Source organism: Carassius carassius, chromosome 2, assembly GCF_963082965.1.
Source record: "Carassius carassius chromosome 2, fCarCar2.1, whole genome shotgun sequence".
NCBI classification, from domain to species: domain Eukaryota; kingdom Metazoa; phylum Chordata; class Actinopteri; order Cypriniformes; family Cyprinidae; genus Carassius; species Carassius carassius.
Window position 1 is genome coordinate 9,779,491 of NC_081756.1, and position 13,639 is coordinate 9,793,129.

At 34.9% G+C, this 13,639-nt stretch overlaps 1 protein-coding gene across 1 annotated transcript in view; it reads right to left on the bottom strand.

The window, feature by feature from the left end:
• LOC132101805 (elongator complex protein 4) overlaps positions 1-13,639 on the bottom strand; it is an 81,159-nt gene that overhangs the window by 57,235 nt on the left and 10,285 nt on the right. Inside the window, exons 4-6 of the mRNA XM_059507029.1 lie at positions 11,699-11,830; positions 8,747-8,880; positions 5,092-5,176 (exon numbers count right to left, since the gene is read on the bottom strand). Of these exons, the coding sequence (XP_059363012.1) occupies positions 5,092-5,176; positions 8,747-8,880; positions 11,699-11,830 (351 nt within the window). The remainder of the gene's footprint in view (positions 1-5,091; positions 5,177-8,746; positions 8,881-11,698; positions 11,831-13,639) is intronic.

Consider the following 13,639-nt stretch of genomic DNA (forward strand, 5'->3'; position numbering starts at 1 on the left):
TGTAAACAAAATCCACATCTGGCTTGTGCAATGCATATTTCATTAAAGCACTGTAGGGTACACTTTGGCAAACTTTGTGTTCAAAAATGCTTGAATGAATATCTTAACAGTATTTTAATAAGTGCACTTTAATTTACAAGAGGAACAAGGAGAAACTTGTAGTGTTGCATGACACTTATTTACAGTAATACATCAAATAATACTTACAGTTTTCCCTACAGTGTTCACAACTCCAAGTAATTCTGTGAAGTGATATATTGTATGATTTAAATGAAAACGGCACAAACACGAAACAAAAGTGCTTGCAATGCAGCAAAAACAGTGTTAAAGTTTTAGGTAAGTTTAAGGTTCAGGATTTGATTCTGTATAAAATGTTGCATCAGAACCACATTAATCTTTTGTTACAAAAAGTTGTAACGATACTGTGCATTCATTGTCTTTTCTGTCTGCTGTGCATTAAAATCAACACATACATTTTGTGATACTTTTGCACTGCAAAAACAGATATGGATAGATTAATGATGGAATACATTTAATATACATGCTAGAAAGACAACCAATCACAAAGAAAAAGTCTCTTGCTGTCCTCTCACATCAAAATCCACTGACAATTTTTTTTGGACCGTTTTTGCTTGTAAATAGTGTTTTATCTGTGCATATTTCTCTCCAAGATCTTTTTTACTGAAGAAAGCAATATTGTGTATAGATTACTGGTATTTTATCCTGTGTGGATTACTTGTGGATTATCACAATGTTTTTATCAGCTGTTTGGACTCTCATTCTGACGGCAGCCATTTACTGCAGACATTTCTCCAAATCTGTTCAGATGAAGAAACAAACTCATCTATATCTTGGATGCCCTGAGAGCGAATACATTTTCAGCTAATTCATTTTTAGATGAACTACTCACTTAACTGTACTCATTGTCTGTGCTTGTATTAATGAAAGTACACTTAAAAACAGCACTTAATCAAGCAATTTATTGAATCAATCAATTAGAGACTCTCAACAGGACATGATTAGCCATTGTACAATTTCACATTTATATAATGAGAGAGAGAGAGAGAATGATGAAAAGAAAACAAAACCGTGCCCAAATAGTATGTCATCCATAAGTGTGCAATGACTTGTGTAACTAAGTCAGTAGTGGAATCCTGTCTGTAGTGAAAAGCCTTTTGTCTGTTGGAGTGAGGGTCATGTACCTCTTAAACAACTTGAATCAATGAAACAAACGGCCCAGCCAAGAACACTCAACAGCACGGTCAAATGGAACGCGATAGTCAAAAGTGATTGGACGACATCTTCTAATCAGGACAGTTGCCTGACATGACCACAATGTGACTGTCAACCAAAGAGCCAAATTGTCTGCTTCCAACAAGTGCCAGGAAATTCTTGGCACATTATTCGCCAACATCAGCCAAGATAAGGGGCCATGGGTGAGAGATGTGCCCTCTACAGTGTACAAAGTCTGACAGAGAATTGAACCTTATTCACAAACCATCAAAGACCAAAGAGCTAATTCTGAACCTGCTTAATAAAGATCGAGAGGACACCTCAGACTGGACAACTTCATATTTGCACATTTATAAAGATGTGAAAAGAAAGTTAGATCTTCATTTTACCAGCACTTTTAGTTCAGACCTAGTTTCCTATAGTCTTAAAGGGTTACTCCACCCCAAAATTAAAATTTTGTCAATCACTTACCCCCATGTCGTTCCAAACCCATAAAGCTTCGTTCGTCTTCGGTACAGAATTTAAGATATTTTGGATGAAAACCGAGAGGCTTGTTTGTGACTGTCCCATAGACTGCCAAATAAGTTACACTTTCAAAGTCCAGAAAAATATGAAAAGCATCATCAGAATAGTCCATCTGCAGAATACTTTTTGTAGCGAAGAAAACAAAAATAACAACTTTATTCAACAATTCCTTTGTCAACAGTCTCCTCTGTGTCTCTCCACATCACGCAAACTGCCAACGCTCTTGTATCAGCTGACACAGAAAATGTAATTAAAAAATACTGCTTTTTAATAAATTTAAATAAATCATTTTAGATTATAAATTTACACCCACAGAAACACACAAATAAAGGGAAAGATAGAAAGTTATTCCAGCAACCTATTAACACTCTCAAAAATGATTAAAATTCTTTTTAATTAAAAATCATGTTTAAAGTCCTTATAATGAGAACTAATGCAATCATTTGCCACTTTCTTCTTCTTTTTGCTTCTTTTTATTGAAGCAAAATTAAGTTTTTATTTTTATTTAATAAAATCTTAATATTGTGAATAACCAATTAACCTGCTCATATCTTTCAAATAGAGAAAAGGAAGCTAGATATCTTAAACCAGCTAAAAATAGCGCTCATATTGAATTGTGTACTGCCTGGTCGTCCTCCTCACATCAGTCCACTGACAATAAACAGTAAAGTTAACACCCTCTACACCGTCCAGCAATCACAAGCATCTTAAGTTAAATAAACCTCATTGTTTTTACTGTGTTTCCAAAGTATTTCTTGGGAGTTGAGCTTGACATTCTCACAAAGAGCGTGTTCCTGACTCACCGGCTTCCTTTTTCCCTTCGGCCACACTTCGGCTTTTTAATGCTCACACTCTTTTCCTGCTATGTGTGCATGAGAAAGATGATATGCATATAACCATTCCTGATGGTAACATGAACATAAAAAAAAAAAATCTAAAATAATGAAAGTTTAAAAACCCATAAAATTAAAAATACTGTAGGTTCATTACTGATTTTACCCAACCTATATGTTACGGCATTTTATTCAAACTTTATAGGTCATTGCAGTCATGGCTAGAATTGAGTCACCATTCTGAAAAACGTTTTAGTCAGTCTCACTGTTGCCCTGTTTGCTCTCATTCTGAGCATTCTTGCCTTTGTGCCCATGTTCTCTCAACCTCATCACATTCCGCCACCTCTGCCAACAGAACGGCACTGTTTGATGATGTAAGCACTTAATCTGTCGGCTGAATGACAGTGGACCGAGGACTTCCAGGGTGAGGAGCCCAAGGTGCCCATCAGTGCCACGGATTAAAAGAAAAACACTAAATCGCAACAATCAACTAGAACGAGCTAGCACAAACTAGAATGGAATAAGATTTGATCGGGAACTTGATTCGGTCAAACTTTAAACTACAGTTTAAAACAGTTTAACCACATTGGAAACAGTTGAATTTGAAATAAAGTTTTGTTTTTCAACATTTTTATTTTCCACCATTATTTGAAATTATTCTAAAGGTTAATTCAATTTTATATTTGGTCAAACTATATGTTTCATGTCACTGAAAGTTCTTTGCTAAGATTAGAATATTCAAATGAGAATACTTATTTTAGTTTAGTTTTAAGCAAGATTGAAACTGAAAGAGAAAAAAAAAGATTTACAATCTAACAAAACTGTACACTGACATAGTTTTCTTGTCTTTAACTGAACTAAAACTCCATTTAACAATTTTGTTTAGTACTATTTTATTTATTGTTTAGTTGTATTACCATTTCCTATACTAGTAGAACTTACCACAAAAAACAACCAATATCTGGAATTCAGCACATGACAGAAGCCACATTAGAGCCAAATAAAGTTGGAAACTGATTAAAATAGCGAGTGTATCCTCAAGTGGCCCGGTCCCAAGAGTGGCTCAGCAGATGCAGTGCTGATGTGGAAGTCAAGACAGAGGCCATCGTGGGGCCGTTTCTGAGTGGGGCCCCCAGAGGGGCCGAGCTCCCCTGCTTCTCAGTAGGAGCTAATGAATATGAACAGACAGAGGGCATATTGCCCAGTGTCTGTCTTGGCCTGTTTACCACAAAACTAATAGGACTCAGCTTTAAGGAAGAGGAACCCAAGGGAACCCATCTCCCTCCTGAGAGCGATTCGAGCACAACATGGAAAAACTGACAACTGAGGATGAGACGAGAAAAAGAGGAATAAAGGTGGAAAGAAAAAGAAAAACAATTAAGCTCTTTTCCATTTCCTAAATATCACAAGCTACGAAAGCCACACTACAAAGGAAGTGAAAGCAAAGACAAAATCAGGCAACAATTACCAACAGCCAACTGAGACCAATCAATGAAACAACAAATTAAAGGTCTTGTAAAAACATTGCCTGCGGCAAAACGCTTTCATTGTTCCAGAGGTGTGTATGACAGGGTGTCTGTTAACTGTGCATTTCATTATAGACTTTTTGGTCAATTTAAAGGGATACTTCACCAAACAATTGTAATTGTGTCATTTATTCACCCTCATGTTCTTCCTAACCGGTATGACTAATTTCTTTCTGTGGAATGCAAAAGATGTTTGGAAAAATGTTTGTAACAACTGCTCTTTATTCATACATGGATGGGGACCATTGATTGTCAAGCTCTAAGAAAGGACAAAAATAAACATAAGTATGATAAGTAGTTATTTTGACTCATACATTTCATGTCTTCTGAAGTCATATGACTGAAATTGAAGTCACCGTTCACTCAAAACCTTGCTTGACTGTCACCATCCACTTTAATTATATTGAAATGACACATTCTGATTAAATCCTTTTTTGTAAAAAAAAAAAAAAAGAAAATTTCATGGAGTATGAAAGACGTGAAAGTGAGTACATGGCAGATTTTAATTTTCCAAGTACTATTCCTTTAAAGGGGACATCGGATGCAAAATTCACTTTTACATGGTGTTTGCAGATAAATGTATATCTAAGCAATGTGTGGACACAACCCACACCACAATGATAAAAATTCATTCACTCCCTTTTTTTATTCCCAAAAAATCTAAAGTGTCTCAATTTTCAAGCAGTCATACCACACAGGCCCCGCCCACAACCACTGATGGACTGTCCCGTATTAGCATATCTCCGCCCTCAGCCAGTTGGACACTGTCTGCAATTTTCTCCGCACTTGAGCAGCTGTAGCGACAACAATGTCTTGTAAGCAATGCAGGTGTTTTGTAGTTGGATGTAAAAGTGAACATAAGAGTCTACATTTTAATGTGCCACTGAATACACAAAAAAACGGAAGAGAGGGGTGGGTTGAGCAGTAGCTCATTATCATTTAAAGAGACAAATGACAAAAAAATGATAACCAACCTGTGGTGTGGACCCGTCAAACCCTTCTTTCCTGATGACCGTCTGGATGGACTTTAGGAGAGCATGGTAGGGTGATGGTAATGGACTGAAAGAACATGAGAGAAGAACAAAATAGACTTATAATGAAAACTGGATAAACAAATATGCTGAGAGGATGAAAATAATGCAATTTGAGATCGTAGATATAAAAGAGACTTTTTGAAGGAATTTACAGTGTTACAAAAGTTTTCTATTTTAAATGAATTCTATTATTTTGAACTTTCAGTTCAACAAAGAAACTTAAGAAAAAATATATTTGTTTCCACAAAAATATTAAGTAATGCAATAATTTTCATCACTGATGATAATAAAAAATGTTTCTTGGACAGCAAATCATCATATTAGTATGATTTCTGAAGGATCATGTGACTTTGAAGACTGGAGGAATGATGCTGGAAATTCAGCTTACAGGAATAAATTAAATTTTAAACAATATTACAATAGAAAATGGTTGTTTTAAATTGTAATATTTCACAATATTACTGTTTTACTGTATGGTTGATCAAATAAATTCAGCTTTGGTAAGCGTAAGAGACTTCTATTTCTATTTATTAGATTCAACTTTATTGTCACTGCACATGTAAGGTACAGGGCAACGAAATGCAGTAAAAATATCATATTTTAGAATATTACTGTAATTTTGGTCAAATAAATGCATCCTTGGACAGCCTAAGAGAACTTTTTCTACATAAATAAATAAATACATATATACACACATATATATATATATATATTTAAAATTAATCGTACAGACCCCAATCTTTTAAAGGGTAAAGTGTAAAATAATTTCTCTTTTTTTATTATATGTTTAATCTAAAATAAGTTTGAAATTGTGCAACTAATTTAAATTTGTAATGACTCATAATATGAAAAGTTTCAAAGTTTAATTAGAACGGTCGAAACACAAATATGCAAACAAATTATAGCCTTAAACAATTATTTATTTATTTGTTTTTCTTATGCAAAGCTTCTGTTTCAGGAAAGTACTTACATGTGGACGATTATGACTATGGCTTCATAACAGGTCAAAAGCTGATGATAAAACCACTAATTGTTGTGGCTTATGCTGCAGTCATAAAGTGAGATTTGCTTTGATATCTCAAAAACGTGTTGACATCGACAGTAACCCTGGCGCAACCTATCCACGCATGCAGACCCAAGGAAATACATCACTAATTAAATGAAATGAAATTAATTAAACACTTTGCCACCTCTGTCAGCTCCGGGCATTCCCCCTAAGGGGAGTTAACAGGACAGTACTTCTGATCCCAGTGACACAGCGCTTCTATGTTAAATCAGGGGTAAGATGTGCAACTCATAACAAGGCAGGTCAAAGCACTTGACCTGCTCTGCATTGCACATTTTGTCTTTACTTTAGTAAGTCTCTTTTTTTTCCCCTTAAAATAAGAGAATATTTTACAGTGTCCCCAAAATATTTTTAGACCCCAAAACTGCATTAGGTGGAGAAAAAAATAAAATAAATACTGCTACATTTATTCTACGAAAGGTTGGCACAAGCACACATTTCAAGTGTATGCTACAAAAATAAATAAATGAAGTTTAATATTATACAACAACAGAAACACTTCTGGTCAGTAAGTTTTTTTTTTTTTAAACCTTTTTAAAGTCTTTACTATTTCAAATAAATGCTGTTCTTTTGAACTTTCAATTCTAATAAAAAAAATAAAAATAAAGAAAAATAAATCAAGGCTTCCACAAACCACAGCAGCACAACTGTTTTCAACATTATTAATAATAAAAAATGTTTCTTGAGCAGCAAATTAATCTGCATGCGACGCTGAAGACTGGAGTTATGATGCTGAAAATTCAGCTTTGCATCAAAGGAATAATTTAAATTTTAAAATCTATTCAATTAGAAAACAGTTATTTAAAATTGCAATAATATTTCTGTCTTTCCTGTATTTTTATTTTTTAACAAATAAATGCAACTGTGGTGAGTATAAGAAACTTAAAATACAGATAATGATGAAGCAGACTCATTGCTCATTTAAAAATATATATATCGCTTTTGTTAAGGCTTTCATTCTGTCACTACAGTCTTTCCCTGTCATTCTGTCTCACAAACATGTTGTAATGACCACGCTGTGCCACTCTGCATGTAGCTATGGCAGCCATCAATTACTCGAAGATTGAGAACTGAATTTAAAGCATGACGAACAGTAACCTCTGGGCATGTCACAGCCTTTCAGAGCTGCATTTATTTGGTCAAAAACAGAGTAAATTTAATATAAAGGTTTCAATATATTTTTAAAATGTTATTTCTTCCTGAAAAACTGAATTTTCAGCAGCTATTACTCCAGTCACACGATGAACAGAAAGTTTAAAGAACAGCATTTATTTGAAATAGAAACCTTTTGTAACATTATAAATGTCTTTACTGTCACTTTTGATTAATTTACTTTTTGAACAAGTATTACAGTAATATTCTAAAAGTATTTTAAATAAAATGTTACTGACCCCCATTTGAACAGTAGTGTGATTTCACGCTCTGAACCCACCTAACTGATATGCTCCTTAATGGGGTAAAACACGTGTTTCCCTCTTTTGATTAAGACCTGGGGAGGTGGGGGTGGTGGCAATCAAGAGGACACGCCCCCATTGTGTCTGGGACAGCGACCGCAGCAGCCCAACAGAGCATGATCGCTTAAGGTGCAGTCCATAGAGGATAACGGCCGATAGGTGAGCTAATTATGATGTGAGCGAAAGGGGGACCAGAGGGGCGCGTGGAGGTAGCATCCGTCTTAAACAACAGGACTCCGCTTTCACCTAGAGAGCAATTTGTGCCAATTACGCCACGTAGTGAAACGGAGTGATTTAACAGTCTAGAAACGGCAAGGGGCTTTTTATTCTATGAGCTGTGAAAAACAGAAAGACAATGAGGGCTGTTTTGTATCTCAAGACATTTGGTTATCGCTTAAGCTTCCTGATTAATTGATTTCTTTGAAAGGGATAGGAAGCGGTTATCTACATCTGATTCTTCCTCAATATGTTTTCACATCAGAAAAATAGGCTCAATGAAAAAAAAAAAAAAAAACTACTTAGGCCAAAACTAAAAAAAGTACCTATATACATAATTCATTACAGTTTCCAGCTCAAATGTACACTAGAGACAATAAAACACCAACAACTTTTATTCCTCATCACAAATTATGATTACAGGGGTAGATTATTGATTAATAAAAAACATTTCCATGTGGTTCCCTGCACAATACTGTGTTTTGACCTCAAAAAACTTAGAACAATGCATGATTTGTAAACTAATACATTTGATATCTGCATCACAAAACCAGCTCCATATGGTTTCTTTTATAGTAAACTTGCTCGGTAGCTCACCTGGTACAGAACTGCAATGTCGAGCAGTCAGGTACAACTCTCACTAGTCACAACACTTAATAAAAGAGCTCAATGACTTGCATTCACATTTATTTATACATTTATACAATTTTATCCAAAGCGAGAGACGTTTCAGAGAAGTTTTTACAAAAACCTTTAGAAAGCTGAACACCCGACATTAAAATATGACATTGATAAAGCATTTTCTTGGAGATATGTGACGATTCTCCTAGCAGATATTCACGTGGACAATAGTAGTTACCTTGATCCTGTGGCTACTGGCGTTTCCTGTAGCTGATAAAAACTGTGGCATTTGGCTGCTTGCCGTAGCTCAGGCTCCATGGTCTTGGACACGTCATAATAGTGGCCAAACCTCACTGATGACGCCAAAGCGGTCTACAAATAAAAAGAAAAATATAACAGAAACTTTATTCTCTAGGGATGTAAAATGCACAAAATACAGAATTTAATAATGCATTTTGAATAACACCACCAAAGCAATTACTGCCCTATTTGTAAAAATATAAATCCCCAATCTACTTCCTGCGTGAACATGTTTAATTGTCACCACTACAGCTACTTCTGTCTCAACCATATATTTGTTCAAATAATTATGAGTCAAATCACAATAATCAAACAATCTTGAACAAATGACAAATCTGATGATGTATCTTGTCATTAAGTAAGGAAATGTAATCAAATCCATTGTAAGAGTAAATATGTACACATTAGGGACAGCAAAGCATGTTTTCTTAAAACTGAACTGAAAGAATAATAGCCATACCTTTACTGATGTAAGCAATATAAAGTCAGTTTTAGCTCCTATTTACACCCATAGATTATCATATCTCAATCGTAGCAATATGCGATAGTATACAGTATGATACAGTATGTAAAACAAAATATGAAAGAACATTTACTACAAACTTTTTAGCAAATAAATGTGTAACTTACACACTAGCGTACAAAACTTTGAGGGGAGTATGATTTTTAAGAATGCTCACCAAGGCAGCATTTATTTGATTTAAAAAAAGTAATAAAAAATATAAATTTAAATAAAAAAAACAGTAATGTTGTGAAATATTATTACAATTTAAAATAACAGGTTTTTACTTTAACATATTTTAAAATACGCTTTATTCCTGTGATGCAAAGCTGAATTTTCAGCATCATTCCTCCAGTCTCCAGTCACCTGATCCTTCAGGTATCATCTTAAAATGCTAATATTTGGTGTTCAAGAAACATTTCTTCTTATTACTAATATTTCTTGGAAACAATTATACTTTTTTCTAATTATTTGATGAACAGTAAGTAGAGCATTTATTTGACATCTTACACACCAACGATACGTTCTTACTAAACAAAAGTATTAATACCTTTCAAATAAAATCTCACTGACCAACTTTTGAACAGCTGTATAAATTGAGAATCACCTGTGAATTGATGACTGGAGTCATAGTGGAGCATTCATTACATACATTAACAATAACAAGAAAGGTTAAGAATACTGTATGAAAGGCTCTATAACTTCCAGCTACCACTGATGGTTTATTAACTGTTAAACTGTAAGAAACCCAGGAGATTCGTTAAGCCATTGAGAACATAATCACTTTCTGAAGTGACTTGCACATGGGCAGATGTTTTCCTCCGGTTGTGAGGGGGGCTGGTTTTTGCTCCAGAGTTTCTAATGAGCAGCGAGGTGAGCCCCTAATCTTCTTCTGATCTGGATCAGCGACTCTTATGTGTTCCAGCACCTCTTCTGGAGATTGACAGCTTGGCGCTCATCCTCGTTTAGTGGGCAGGTCGGGTCGACCCCTTTACCGTTACGGCATGGGTTTTGACTGACTGATCTTTGATCTGGCGTCTCCATTGAGAACAAGTATGAGGTGGGGGGCCAGGGGCACTGTATGTTTAGGATGCAAATCCTTTACTAGATTTACTGGTGCTTTGTGAGGGGACAGAGGTATGATAAAGGTTAAGGAGGGTAAGTATCCCCTCTGAGACAGGAATGGGGTGGGGGGGGAAGAGGAAGGAGGAGGATGAAATAAGGAAACGAGACTGAAAATATCCAATGACAAGGAAGGGGGAAAAAATGGTAGAGAATGAACGCAAGTTGTCTGAAATGCAGACAGAAAGAGTGAAATCTTTGGGGACTCACTAGAGTCCCCCTTAATCTCCATAGCAATCTGGATTATGGGCTGGCAGGAGGGGTCTTTTCTTCAGACGAAAGAAAGAGGGGTGCGCGGATGCCACGGCGAGGGCTGTGAAGGGATTTGGGGGTGCTGGAGGCTGCTGTTCCATTGTAAAGGGCTTAAGGTTGAATTGAAGCTCCATGTCCTCCTGTCTCCTTGGGTTTTAAGTCCACCTATAACCAGTTAAGCGTGAGTAATCCACCTAAACTGTGAATGAAAGCAGCGAAAGCCCATTCACAGCACTGGGTGGGTAGGAACTGATATATTTATTATAGGACACTATTTATCCCAAGCCCCCTTCTTAGTTTGTATAAAGTGGTTCTCAACTTCATTTGTATTCAGATAAGAGTTGTGGACAGCAGGTATAAAACAATGCTAAATGCAAATAAGAAATGCAACTAATTCACTATATAATCTTGAATAGGTACCATAGTAAAATAAAGATGCTTGTCAATTTTTAAAAGGATAGACAAAATCCTTCCCACAGCTTTTGCTGTTGATACGTCCAATCAAACGTCATGGTATTTCGGCATTAAAGCTAGACAAATAAGACTGATGCCAGCATGGACAGGTTGTGTGACATGCACATAAAACTATGCAAAGCAAAAGACGCTAGATTACTTAAAATCCAAATCAGTGTTTGTCTATTAGTTTTAGTTTATTTACTTTTAGTACGAAAATGAGAAATTAAATAACTGAAAATAACTGAAATAATTCAGTTTGAGTTTTCTTAGATTGTAATTTATTTTTTATTTAATGGTTTTAGTTTACTATAATAACCCTGATGCAAATTCACTAGCAATGAAGTATTGTTTGTGCGAACCACAATGCATCTGTACAAAGCAAAATTTATCTCAAATGTAACCCAGGTCCTAAAGCAAAACCAGCTGAGAACCACTGAGTTATAGAGTAAATTAAAACATACATTTATGCCATCAAATACATTTTTGTGAATATCTGGGCTTCATTTCTTAATCTTATACTGAATAAAATGACCGATTTCCCTACAGGTTGTCTTTTACCTGAACTTTGGGTTGGTTCTGGTAGCGCCAGGCGATTTTCATTGTGTCTGGATTTTCAGGGTCACTTGGCTGAGGTTGACCCTCGCTGATTTTCATGCCGGCAACGTCATCCACAATTGGAGAAGGGAGTTCCTATTTTAAAAAATATGAAAAGACAGAACATTAAATAGCTAGTTTAAATGCTACTACTACTACTACTAATAATAATAATAACAACAACAAGAACAGTAATTTTAAAATATAATTTAAAGACTAAAATTAATGCAAAAGTTACAGAATGATGTCTTTGTATTACATTATAACTTTTTTGAACCCTTAGAAATTGATTTGTAAATTGTTTATACTAGTTGATAAATTCAATCTAAATATGAAAAGACTTTCTACCTGACATAACTAAAATATTTAGATAAGAATTTAAAATTGCAACAGTTTTTATCACATATTTAGAACTATGCTTACTAAAGCAATAAGCCCTATGAAGCTGTGGTTTACAGTGAATTTATGACAACTAAGGGGTGTTAAGGCACAATGCGAAGCTTTTATAAAATGGTTATTCCATATTTGTAGTAAGGTTTCACAGAATAAAAAAAGAGCAAATAAAATGTAATGATATATATCAGTTATAAAACAGTATTCTTCCACCAAACAATATAGTTTCAACAAAGTGGTTGCTGAGCAGCACACAAAATTAAACAAAAGTGTTTGGTAATTGACAACAGCTTCGAACGCGGCTCAACCAATCAGAATCAAGAACAGGAACTCTCGGTTTTATAAAAGATATTTTACAAGTGTGTTTTTTTCTTTTTCTTTTGTGGGTATTTTTATACTGTATTTAGGTAGACTAAAGCCAGTTTCTTGGCCAAAGTTCACTGTGAAAAGGGAAATTAAATGTCAAGTGACCCATTTAACAAGGCCAAAAATATGAATAAACAAATCAAAATACTGCTAGGCTAGCACTTTAAATGCTATTGTTTAAACAACAGGGTTGATGCGGACATTAATGCCAAAAAATGCCAGAATGAAGGTGGGAACTGTGTCCCTTAGGGGAATATTCATACAGACCATGCAATAACAAAAAACGGAGACTGTTTCACAAACTGTCTGAAGGGCAACAACAGGCCCTCATTAAGCTTGTGTTGACTGGGGGCCAATCAGGGGCTGGCGAGAGAGGAACTCCTGTCCACTGTCATTAAGGTGAGACTCGTTAATGCTCAAAACACAAAAACATCAGTCTATAAAAGCTTAGATGGGGATGGAGATGAGAGAGAAAACACTGGCTATGCTCGTAATTAAATATTAGTGTACTGCTTAAAGCACACTAGACATCGAGTACTACCTAGAACTGTACCTTTTTTAATGTAGTACAAGAAACAGTATGCATTTTAAACATCTGCATTCTGCATTGCTGCCTTACAGACTTACTCTGTGAATGATGAAAAAAAAGGTACAAAAATTCAATTAAATATACTACTATTACAACAACAACTAATGATAAAAAATACAAGCATAATGAAGAAAAGATGCAAAAGTAAAAAAAGATCAGAAATAATATGTTTGACCAAATAATGAAGCAAGCAAGAGGATGCAAATTATGTCAAAATTAAAAACAATGAAGCAAGAATTTGAAAGATGTTAAATGGAAAAAACACAGTAAAAATCGAATAAAAGGTATATTCAAATAAAAGCAAGAAGATAGAAATGACTTAAAAATAAAATAAAATGTCTGATCACATAATGAAGTACAAACAGATGTAAATCATGTCAAAATAAGATAAAACATCCGCTCAAATAAAGAAGCAAGACAGGATGCAAACAATAACAAAAAAAAAAATAAATCATATAAATTAAATGTCATACTGTGAAATAAGTAAAAAAAAATATACAGCACATATTACTTCTGGCTACTTATGGTTACTGGTAAATGCAATGCAAGGTCGATTT